The sequence below is a fragment of the Salmo salar genome, chromosome 25 (assembly GCF_965601325.2).
Source record: "Salmo salar chromosome 25, fSalSal1, whole genome shotgun sequence".
Classification (NCBI taxonomy): Eukaryota; Metazoa; Chordata; class Actinopteri; order Salmoniformes; family Salmonidae; genus Salmo; species Salmo salar.
This window is the reverse complement of record NC_138315.1, coordinates 51,412,189-51,424,739: the sequence shown is the minus strand read 5'-3', so window position 1 is coordinate 51,424,739 and position 12,551 is coordinate 51,412,189. Positions and strand designations below refer to the sequence as shown.

Below are 12,551 nucleotides of genomic sequence, written 5' to 3'. Positions count from 1 at the left end.
TGTAGTAGACTACCAGTGATTCAGCACCAACACCACAGGTACAGAGGCTGTAGTAGACTACCAGTGATTCAGCACCACCACAGGTACAGAGGCTGTAGTAGACTACCAGTGATTCAACACCACCACAGGTACATAGGCTGTAGTAGACTACCAGTGATTCAGCACCACCACAGGTACAGAGGCTGTAGTAGACTACCAGTGATTCAACACCACCACAGGTACAGAGGCTGTAGTAGACTACCAGTGATTCAACACCACCACAGGTACAGAGGCTGTAGTAGACTACCAGTGATTCAGCACCACCACAGGTACAGAGGCTGTAGTAGACTACCAGTGATTCAACACCACCACAGGTACAGAGGCTGTAGTAGACTACCAGTGATTCAGCACCACCACAGGTACAGAGGCTGTAGTAGACTACCAGTGATTCAGCACCAACACCACAGGTACAGAGGCTGTAGTAGACTACCAGTGATTCAGCACCAACACCACAGGTACAGAGGCTGTAGTAGACTACCAGTGATTCAGCACCACCACAGGTACAGAGGCTGTAGTAGACTACCAGTGATTCAGCACCACCACAGGTACAGAGGCTGTAGTAGACTACCAGTGATTCAGCACCACCACAGGTACAGAGGCTGTAGTAGACTACCAGTGATTCAGCACCACACCACAGGTACAGAGGCTGTAGTAGACTACCAGTGATTCAGCACCACCACAGGTACAGAGGCTGTAGTAGACTACCAGTGATTCAGCACCACACCACAGGTACAGAGGCTGTAGTAGACTACCAGTGATTCAGCACCAACACCACAGGTACAGAGGCTGTAGTAGACTACCAGTGATTCAACACCACCACAGGTACAGAGGCTGTAGTAGACTACCAGTGATTCAGCACCACCACAGGTACAGAGGCTGTAGTAGACTACCAGTGATTCAGCACCACCACAGGTACAGAGGCTGTAGTAGACTACCAGTGATTCAGCACCACCACAGGTACAGAGGCTGTAGTAGACTACCAGTGATTCAGCACCACCACAGGTACAGAGGCTGTAGTAGACTACCAGTGATTCAGCACCACCACAGGTACAGAGGCTGTAGTAGACTACCAGTGATTCAACACCACCACAGGTACAGAGGCTGTAGTAGACTACCAGTGATTCAGCACCACCACAGGTACAGAGGCTGTAGTAGACTACCAGTGATTCAGCACCACCACAGGTACAGAGGCTGTAGTAGACTACCAGTGATTCAGCACCACCACAGGTACAGAGGCTGTAGTAGACTACCAGTGATTCAGCACCACACCACAGGTACAGAGGCTGTAGTAGACTACCAGTGATTCAGCACCACCACAGGTACAGAGGCTGTAGTAGACTACCAGTGATTCAGCACCACCACAGGTACAGAGGCTGTAGTAGACTACCAGTGATTCAGCACCACCACAGGTACAGAGGCTGTAGTAGACTACCAGTGATTCAGCACCACCACCACAGGTACAGAGGCTGTAGTAGACTACCAGTGATTCAGCACCACCACAGGTACAGAGGCTGTAGTAGACTACCAGTGATTCAACACCACCACAGGTACAGAGGCTGTAGTAGACTACCAGTGATTCAGCACCACCACAGGTACAGAGGCTGTAGTAGACTACCAGTGATTCAGCACCACCACAGGTACAGAGGCTGTAGTAGACTACCAGTGATTCAACACCACCACAGGTACAGAGACTGTAGTAGACTACCAGTGATTCAGCACCACCACAGGTACAGAGGCTGTAGTAGACTACCAGTGATTCAGCATCACCACAGGTACAGAGGCTGTAGTAGACTACCAGTGATTCAGCACCAACACCACAGGTACAGAGGCTGTAGTAGACTACCAGTGATTCAGCACCAACACCACAGGTACAGAGGCTGTAGTAGACTACCAGTGATTCAGCACCACCACAGGTACAGAGGCTGTAGTAGACTACCAGTGATTCAGCATCACCACAGGTACAGAGGCTGTAGTAGACTACCAGTGATTCAGCACCACCACAGGTACAGAGGCTGTAGTAGACTACCAGTGATTCAACACCACCACAGGTACATAGGCTGTAGTAGACTACCAGTGATTCAGCACCACCACAGGTACAGAGGCTGTAGTAGACTACCAGTGATTCAACACCACCACAGGTACAGAGGCTGTAGTAGACTACCAGTGATTCAACACCACCACAGGTACAGAGGCTGTAGTAGACTACCAGTGATTCAGCACCACCACAGGTACAGAGGCTGTAGTAGACTACCAGTGATTCAACACCACCACAGGTACAGAGGCTGTAGTAGACTACCAGTGATTCAGCACCACCACAGGTACAGAGGCTGTAGTAGACTACCAGTGATTCAGCAACACGACAGGTACAGAGGCTGTAGTAGACTACCAGTGATTCAGCACCACCACAGGTACAGAGGCTGTAGTAGACTACCAGTGATTCAGCAACACGACAGGTACAGAGGCTGTAGTAGACTACCAGTGATTCAGCACCAACACCACAGGTACAGAGGCTGTAGTAGACTACCAGTGATTCAACACCACCACAGGTACAGAGGCTGTAGTAGACTACCAGTGATTCAGCACCACCACAGGTACAGAGGCTGTAGTTGACTACCAGTGATTCAACACCACCACAGGTACAGAGGCTGTAGTAGACTACCAGTGATTCAACACCACCATAGGTACAGAGGCTGTAGTAGACTACCAGTGATTCAGCACCACCACAGGTACAGAGGCTGTAGTAGACTACCAGTGATTCAGCACCACCACAGGTACAGAGGCTGTAGTAGACTACCAGTGATTCAGCACCAACACCACAGGTACAGAGGCTGTAGTAGACTACCAGTGATTCAGCACCACCACAGGTACAGAGGCTGTAGTAGACTACCAGTGATTCAGCATCACCACAGGTACAGAGGCTGTAGTAGACTACCAGTGATTCAGCACCACACCACAGGTACAGAGGCTGTAGTAGACTACCAGTGATTCAGCACCAACACCACAGGTACAGAGGCTGTAGTAGACTACCAGTGATTCAGCACCACCACAGGTACAGAGGCTGTAGTAGACTACCAGTGATTCAGCATCACCACAGGTACAGAGGCTGTAGTAGACTACCAGTGATTCAGCACCACCACAGGTACAGAGGCTGTAGTAGACTACCAGTGATTCAACACCACCACAGGTACAGAGGCTGTAGTAGACTACCAGTGATTCAGCACCACCACAGGTACAGAGGCTGTAGTAGACTACCAGTGATTCAACACCACCACAGGTACAGAGGCTGTAGTAGACTACCAGTGATTCAACACCACCACAGGTACAGAGGCTGTAGTAGACTACCAGTGATTCAGCACCACCACAGGTACAGAGGCTGTAGTAGACTACCAGTGATTCAACACCACCACAGGTACAGAGGCTGTAGTAGACTACCAGTGATTCAGCACCACCACAGGTACAGAGGCTGTAGTAGACTACCAGTGATTCAGCAACACGACAGGTACAGAGGCTGTAGTAGACTACCAGTGATTCAGCACCACCACAGGTACAGAGGCTGTAGTAGACTACCAGTGATTCAGCAACACGACAGGTACAGAGGCTGTAGTAGACTACCAGTGATTCAGCACCAACACCACAGGTACAGAGGCTGTAGTAGACTACCAGTGATTCAGCACCACCACAGGTACAGAGGCTGTAGTAGACTACCAGTGATTCAGCACCACCACAGGTACAGAGGCTGTAGTAGACTACCAGTGATTCAGCACCACCACAGGTACAGAGGCTGTAGTAGACTACCAGTGATTCAACACCACCACAGGTACATAGGCTGTAGTAGACTACCAGTGATTCAGCACCACCACAGGTACAGAGGCTGTAGTAGACTACCAGTGATTCAACACCACCACAGGTACAGAGACTGTAGTAGACTACCAGTGATTCAGCACCACCACAGGTACAGAGGCTGTAGTAGACTACCAGTGATTCAGCATCACCACAGGTACAGAGGCTGTAGTAGACTACCAGTGATTCAGCACCAACACCACAGGTACAGAGGCTGTAGTAGACTACCAGTGATTCAGCACCAACACCACAGGTACAGAGGCTGTAGTAGACTACCAGTGATTCAGCACCACCACAGGTACAGAGGCTGTAGTAGACTACCAGTGATTCAACACCACCACAGGTACAGAGGCTGTAGTAGACTACCAGTGATTCAGCACCACCACAGGTACAGAGGCTGTAGTAGACTACCAGTGATTCAACACCACCACAGGTACAGAGGCTGTAGTAGACTACCAGTGATTCAACACCACCACAGGTACAGAGGCTGTAGTAGACTACCAGTGATTCAGCACCACCACAGGTACAGAGGCTGTAGTAGACTACCAGTGATTCAGCATCACCACAGGTACAGAGGCTGTAGTAGACTACCAGTGATTCAGCACCACCACAGGTACAGAGGCTGTAGTAGACTACCAGTGATTCAGCACCACCACAGGTACAGAGGCTGTAGTAGACTACCAGTGATTCAGCACCACCACAGGTACAGAGGCTGTAGTAGACTACCAGTGATTCAGCACCATGGACAGCGCCGTACCGGACCACATAATAAACTACAGTATACATGTTTGATGCACTAACCTCGGGCTTTGTCTTTAAATAGCCCATCATTTTTCTCTGCTTGTTTCCATACTGTACTTCTTCACACAGATAGTAGGCCTACCGTCAAGTCTTTAGTCCAAACAGGACTTTTTACAGTCAAGTCTTTAGTCCAGACAGGACTTTTTACAGTCAAGTCTTTAGTCCAAACAGGACTTTTTACAGTCAAGTCTTTAGTCCAAACAGGACTTTTTAACGTCAAGTCTTTAGTCCAAACAGGACTTTTTAACGTCAAGTCTTTAGTCCAAACAGGACTTTTTACCGTCAAGTCTTTAGTCCAAACAGGACTTTTTACCGTCAAGTCTTTAGTCCAAACAGGACTTTTTACCGTCAAGTCTTTAGTCCAAACAGGACTTTTTACAGTCAAGTCTTTAGTCCAGACAGGACTTTTTACAGTCAAGTCTTTAGTCCAAACAGGACTTTTTACCGTCAAGTCTTTAGTCCAAACAGGACTTTTTACAGTCAAGTCTTTAGTCCAAACAGGACTTTTTACAGTCAAGTCTTTAGTCCAAACAGGACTTTTTACCGTCAAGTCTTTAGTCCAGACAGGACTTTTTACAGTCAAGTCTTTAGTCCAAACAGGACTTTTTACAGTCAAGTCTTTAGTCCAAACAGGACTTTTTTACCGTCAAGTCTTTAGTCCAAACAGGACTTTTTACCGTCAAGTCTTTAGTCCAAACAGGACTTTTTACCGTCAAGTCTTTAGTCCAAACAGGACTTTTTACCGTCAAGTCTTTAGTCCAGACAGGACTTTTTACCGTCAAGTCTTTAGTCCAAACAGGACTTTTTACAGTCAAGTCTTTAGTCCAAACAGGACTTTTTTACCGTCAAGTCTTTAGTCCAGACAGGACTTTTTACCGTCAAGTCTTTAGTCCAAACAGGACTTTTTACAGTCAAGTCTTTAGTCCAAACAGGAATTTTTACAGTCAAGTCTTTAGTCCAAACAGGACTTTTTACCGTCAAGTCTTTAGTCCAAACAGGACTTTTTACAGTCAAGTCTTTAGTCCAAACAGGACTTTTTACAGTCAAGTCTTTAGTCCAAACAGGACTTTTTACCGTCAAGTCTTTAGTCCAGACAGGACTTTCCGTTTTATTTGGTGAGTTGACCAAAGCAATATCGCCCCCAAGTGCATAAAGGAAAAATAACAGTAGGTCTAAGGAAACAGTGGGATGTGCAGTAAGGCTGCTAGTCAGCTTTTCGTTTTAAGAGGAAACCCCCGACGCGTTGGTTATTATCGTCCACTGACTGACATAACGCAAGGTTACGCTACTCTACGCATCGCTGGAAGTTGGAACCCCGTCGCTCGTTCTATTCGGTAAACACACACACCTGATACAAAACGTTGTAAAGGTGCATAAGCCATAGAATAACGAGCGGTGACAATTATTTATTTATTTTAATCGACGTTGATGTCTCTTTTTTTATCCGTAGGAGTTGTTATTTTTTATTATATTGAATCGAGAGCTAATCGAGAAGACAAAATGGCTGAGATGGGTATGGGGAAGGGGGTTACTGCGGGGAAACTCGCTAGTAACGTGCAGAAGAAATTAACACGGGCCCAAGAGAAGGTAAGAAACATAATAAGGTTTAATTTGTTGTTATTTACCGTTTGTTTCGGGTTATTTCGGTCATGATATCTGCTTCCATCCTGCTATGATACATCACCGGAGAGGAATCAGTGACACATCTTGACCGTTAACCTTTATATAAAAAACATACTATCGTCGACAAGATGCGGTAGATTTTTGTTGTTGTTGTTGTTGTGAGATTATTATTATTTACAAAAAAAGAGAGACACCATACATATACACAAAGAATATACAGACACATAAACATCGCTGACATCACACCTGCTCAGAGCCACATGCTCCCGCAGCTTTCATTTCTAGTGAATGTAAGACTCAATGCCAAATTACCTCAAATTCTGCTCTTCGGTTTTTCTTTGTAGCCCAAGTTTTTTCAATATTTAAAAACGAATGTATTTGATTCATCCACTGTCTTAACGATGGAGGGGAATTTGATTCATCCACTGTCTTAATGATGGGAGGGGAATTTGATTCATCCACTGTCTTAATGATGGGAGGGGAATTTGATTCATCCACTGTCTTAATGATGGAGGGGAATTTGATTCATCCACTGTCTTAATGATGGAGGGGAATTTGATTCATCCACTGTCTTAACGATGGAGGGGAATTTGATTCATCCACTGTCTTAATGATGGAGGGGAATTTGATTCATCCACTGTCTTAACAATGGAGGGGAATTTGATTCATCCACTGTCTTAACGATGGAGGGGAATTTGATTCATCCACTGTCTTAACGATGGAGGGGAATTTGATTCATCCACTGTCTTAACGATGGAGGGGAATTTGATTCATCCACTGTCTTAACGATGGAGGGGAATTTGATTCATCCACTGTCTTAACGATGGAGGGGAATTTGATTCATCCACTGTCTTAACGATGGAGGGGAATTTGATTCATCCACTGTCTTAACGATGGAGGGGAATTTGATTCATCCACTGTCTTAACGATGGAGGGGAATTTGATTCATCCACTGTCTTAACGATGGAGGGGAATTTGATTCATCCACTGTCTTAACGATGGAGGGGAATTTGATTCATCCACTGTCTTAACGATGGAGGGGAATTTGATTCATCCACTGTCTTAACGATGGAGGGGAATTTGATTCATCCACTGTCTTAACGATGGAGGGGAATTTGATTCATCCACTGTCTTAACGATGGAGGGGAATTTGATTCATCCACTGTCTTAACGATGGAGGGGAATTTGATTCATCCACTGTCTTAACGATGGAGGGGAATTTGATTCATCCACTGTCTTAATGATGGGAGGGGAATTTGATTCATCCACTGTCTTAACGATGGAGGGGAATTTGATTCATCCACTGTCTTAACGATGGAGGGGAATTTGATTCATCCACTGTCTTAATGATGGGAGGGGAATTTGATTCATCCACTGTCTTAATGATGGGAGGGGAATTTGATTCATCCACTGTCTTAATGATGGAGGGGAATTTGATTCATCCACTGTCTTAATGATGGGAGAGAATATATACTGTATTACATTTTAGTCATTTAGCAGATGCTCTTATCCAGAGCGACTTACAGTAGTGAATGCATACATTTCATACATTTTTTTCTGTGCTGGCCCCCCGTGGGAATCGAACCCACAACCCTGGCGTTGCAAACACCATGCTCTACCAACTGAGCCACATGGTTACTCTACATTGTTCATCAATATTGCTATAGACGTACATCCTGTGTGTCTACTACACTGTACATGACCTACCCTGTGATTGTCTTAGTGACACATAGACGTGCTGTATGAATGAGAGACAGTGTTTTATCTGCTGTATCCACCATGGGCCAGGATGAAGATGAATGTTGTTTGTTTCTCTTCTCCAGGTTATGCAGAAGCTGGGGAAAGCGGACGAGACCAGAGATGTTGCGTTTGAGGAAGGAGTTATCAACTTCAACAAACAATATGTAAGAATCTGTCACAGAGTTCGTTGGTTTGTACAGACCAAAACGCAGCCGGGATGTGAATGCTCATCTTATTATTTAATAGAATAAATAGAACACGGAGAGAAAAAAAACGAATAAAGACTAGTGACAGTTTTACAGGCAGAATAAACGCAGTGCAAAATACAACTACCCACAACCTACCAAACAAACGCACACCTACTTATAGGACTCCCAATCAGAGGCAACTAGAAACACCTGCCTCCAATTGAGAGTCCAACACCCAAAACTACACATTGAAAACTTAACCTAGAACCTATACCAAAACTAACACACCCCACTACACCACACACAAAACCCCACAATACCAAACAAATATACCTCTGCCACGTCCTGACCAAATATAATACAAATAATACCTAAATATTGGTCAGGACGTGACAGAATCTTGTACGGAACGAACCATTTTACATTTTAGTCATTTAGAATACGCTATTTTCCGGAGCGACGTACGGGCGCAATTAGGGTTAAGTGTCTTGCTTAAGGGACACATCGCCACATTTTTCAGCTCGTCAGCTCGATGTTTCAAACCAGCGACCTTTCAGTTACTGGCCCAATGCTCTTAAATCACAACAACAACAAAAAACCCTGAGGGTCTACCTGGTTGCAATACAAAGTAGGATTATTTTTTTTCTTCTCCTGTGATGTCTACATACCCATTAAGACTCCAGTCCTGGACTGAAACAAACATTGATATATTGTAAAAACCCAACCGATCCCCATTTTAGTAGCTGCCTCCATTCCTCGCCATCTATAATTCAATCCACAGTCTTACCTTGTCTCACCTACCGGAGCTGTAAAGTGTTTAATAACAGGTGTTTTACGTTCTGTTTTCAGACAGAGGGTTCCAAACTGCAAAAAGACCTAAGGGTCTACCTGGCTGCAGTACAAAGTAAGACTTTCTCTGTAATGTCTACGTACACTTTAAGACGCCAGTCCTAAACTGAAACAAGGAGGGACTACTTGGACTTGTTCAATAAACAAAACGCTACTTTCATTTTGCCATTTCAAAACCTATTAAAGTGTTTACCTTTGTGTGTCTTTAATTAACACAACCCAGGTATTGATAATCAGTGTAGAACGATGGTGTATTCCTTCACTGGTAAGTCTGTCTGTCTGTCCTTCTGTCTACAGCGATGCACGAATCCTCCAAGAACCTTAAGGAGTGTCTGTCTGACATGTACGAGCCGGAGTGGTACGGCAAAGATGATGTGGACTGCATCGTCGAGGTCAGAGGTCATCTGAATTTATGCTACAAAAGTCAGATTAACTTCCTCTTATCCCTCGTCTCTCTCCCTCTGTCAGTCTCTCCCTCTGTCAGTCTCTCCCTCTGTCAGTCTCTCCTCTGTCAGTCTCTCCCTGTCAGTCTCTCCCTCTGTCAGTCTCTCCTCTGTCAGTCTCTCCCTGTCTCTTCCTCTGTCAGTCTCTCCTCTGTCAGTCTCTCCTCTGTCAGTCTCTCTCTGTCAGTCTCTCCCTGTCAGTCTCTCTCTGTCAGTCTCTCCCTGTCAGTCTCTCTCTGTCAGTCTCCCTCTGTCAGTCTCTCCTCTGTCAGTCTCTCCCTGTCTCCTCCTCTGTCAGTCTCTCCTCTGTCAGTCTCTCCCTGTCAGTCTCTCCCTCTGTCAGTCTCTCCTCTGTCAGTCTCTCCTCTGTCAGTCTCTCCCTGTCAGTCTCTCTCTGTCAGTCTCTCCCTGTCAGTCTCTCTCTGTCAGTCTCTCCCTGTCAGTCTCTCCCTGTCTCTTCCTCTGTCAGTCTCTCCTCTGTCAGTCTCTCCTCTGTCAGTCTCTCCTCTGTCAGTCTCTCCCTGTCAGTCTCCTCCTCTGTCAGTCTCTCCTCTGTCAGTCTCTCCCTGTCAGTCTCTCCCTCTGTCAGTCTCTCCTCTGTCAGTCTCTCCTCTGTCAGTCTCTCCCTGTCAGTCTCTCTCTGTCAGTCTCTCCCTGTCAGTCTCTCTCTGTCAGTCTCTCCCTGTCAGTCTCTCCCTGTCTCTTCCTCTGTCAGTCTCTCCCTGTCAGTCTCTCCTCTGTCAGTCTCTCCTCTGTCAGTCTCTCCTCTGTCAGTCTCTCCCTGTCTCTTCCTCTGTCAGTCTCTCCTCTGTCAGTCTCTCCTCTGTCAGTCTCTCCCTGTCAGTCTCTCCCTGTCTCTCCCTCTGTCAGTCTCTCCTCTGTCAGTCTCTCCCTGTCAGTCTCTCCCTGTCTCTTCCTCTGTCAGTCTCTCCTCTGTCAGTCTCTCCCTGTCAGTCTCTCCCTGTCTCTTCCTCTGTCAGTCTCTCCTCTGTCAGTCTCTCCTCTGTCAGTCTCTCCTCTGTCAGTCCCTCCCTGTCTCTTCCTCTGTCAGTCTCTCCTCTGTCAGTCTCTCCTCTGTCAGTCTCTCCTCTGTCAGTCTCTCCCTGTCTCTTCCTCTGTCAGTCTCTCCTCTGTCAGTCTCTCCTCTGTCAGTCTCTCCCTCTGTCAGTCTCTCCCTGTCAGTCTCTCCCTGTCAGTCTCTCCCTCTGTCAGTCTCTCCTCTGTCAGTCTCTCCCTGTCAGTCTCTCCTCTGTCAGTCTCTCCTCTGTCAGTCTCTCCTCTGTCAGTCTCTCCTCTGTCAGTCTCTCCTCTGTCAGTCTCTCCTCTGTCAGTCTCTCCTCTGTCAGTCTCTCCCTGTCTCTTCCTCTGTCAGTCTCTCCTCTGTCAGTCCCTCCCTGTCAGTCTCTCCCTGTCTCTTCCTCTGTCAGTCTCTCCTCTGTCAGTCTCTCCTCTGTCAGTCTCTCCTCTGTCAGTCTCTCCTCTGTCAGTCTCTCCCTGTCTCTTCCTCTGTCAGTCTCTCCTCTGTCAGTCTCTCCTCTGTCAGTCTCTCCTCTGTCAGTCTCTCCCTGTCTCTTCCTCTGTCACAGTCTCTCTGTCACAGTCTCTCCTCTGTCAGTCTCTCCTCTGTCAGTCTCTCCCTGTCTCTTCCTCTGTCACAGTCTCTCTGTCACAGTCTCTCCTCTGTCAGTCTCTCCTCTGTCAGTCTCTCCTCTGTCAGTCTCTCCCTCTGTCAGTCTCTCCCTGTCAGTCTCTCCCTGTCAGTCTCTCCCTCTGTCAGTCTCTCCTCTGTCAGTCTCTCCCTGTCAGTCTCTCCCTCTGTCAGTCTCTTCCTCTGTCAGTCTCTCCTCTTGTCAGTCTCTCCTCTGTCAGTCTCTCCTCTGTCAGTCTCTCCTCTGTCAGTCTCTCCTCTGTCAGTCTCTCCTCTGTCAGTCCCTCCCTGTCTCTTCCTCTGTCAGTCTCTCCTTTGTCAGTCTCTCCTCTGTCAGTCTCTCCCTGTCAGTCTCTCCCTGTCTCTTCCTCTGTCAGTCTCTCCTCTGTCAGTCTCTCCTCTGTCAGTCTCTCCTCTGTCAGTCTCTCCTCTGTCAGTCTCTCCTCTGTCAGTCTCTCCCTCTGTCAGTCTCTCCTCTGTCAGTCTCTCCTCTGTCAGTCTCTCCCTGTCTCTTCCTCTGTCAGTCTCTCCTCTGTCAGTCTCTCCTCTGTCAGTCTCTCCCTCTGTCAGTCTCTCCTCTGTCAGTCTCTCCTCTGTCAGTCCCTCCCTGTCTCTTCCTCTGTCAGTCTCTCCTCTGTCAGTCTCTCCTCTGTCAGTCTCTCCTCTGTCAGTCTCTCCCTGTCTCTTCCTCTGTCACAGTCTCTCTGTCACAGTCTCTCCTCTGTCAGTCCCTCCCTGTCTCTTCCTCTGTGACAGTCTCTCAGCCCTCAATCTTTCCTTCTGTCTCTCTCACTCTCTCCCTGTCTCTCTCCCTGTTTCTCTCACTCTTTCTCCTTGTCTCTCTATCTCTCTCCCTGTCTCTCTCACTCTCTCGCTCCCTGTCTCTCTCCCTGTCTCTCCCTGTTTTTCTCACTCTCTCTCCTTGTCTCTCTCTCACTCTCTTCCCCTGTCTCTCTCTCACTCTCTCACTCAATCCCTGTCTCTCTTACTCTCTCTCTCACTCTCGCTCACACTCTCATTCTCTCTCTCCCTGTCTCTGTCACTCTCTCTCCCTGTTTCTCTCCCTGTCTCTCTCACTCTCTCTCACTCACTGTTATTCTCACCATCACTCTCCCTTGTGACAGAAGTAGGAGCTGTGTTAGCGTGTTAGGACAGGTTGGTATTATAGCATAGAGCTGTACTAGCGTGTTAGGACAGGTTGGTATTAGAGCATAGAGCTGTACTAGCGTGTTAGGACAGGTTGGTATTAGAGCATAGAGCTGTACTAGTGTTAGGACAGGTTGGTATTAGAGCATAGAGCTGTACTAGTGTTAGGACAGGTTGGTATTAGAGCATAGAGCTGTACTAGCGTGTTAGGACAGGTTGGTATTAGAGCATAGA

At 47.1% G+C, this 12,551-nt stretch overlaps 1 protein-coding gene across 3 annotated transcripts in view; it reads left to right on the top strand.

Moving 5' to 3' along the window:
* The first annotated feature begins 5,860 nt into the window (after positions 1 to 5,860).
* Positions 5,861 to 12,551, top strand: part of LOC106586919 (myc box-dependent-interacting protein 1) — a 36,609-nt gene continuing 29,918 nt past the window's right edge. For 2 of the 3 annotated variants that reach the window (XM_082969208.1, XM_082969206.1), the window contains exons 1-4: positions 5,861 to 6,267; positions 8,127 to 8,207; positions 9,081 to 9,135; positions 9,378 to 9,472. In XM_082969208.1, the coding sequence (XP_082825334.1) occupies positions 6,109 to 6,267; positions 8,127 to 8,207; positions 9,081 to 9,135; positions 9,378 to 9,472 (390 nt within the window). In that variant the 5' untranslated portion in view covers positions 5,861 to 6,108. The remainder of the gene's footprint in view (positions 6,268 to 8,126; positions 8,208 to 9,080; positions 9,136 to 9,377; positions 9,473 to 12,551) is intronic. The other variant, XM_082969207.1, reaches the window with a different exon arrangement.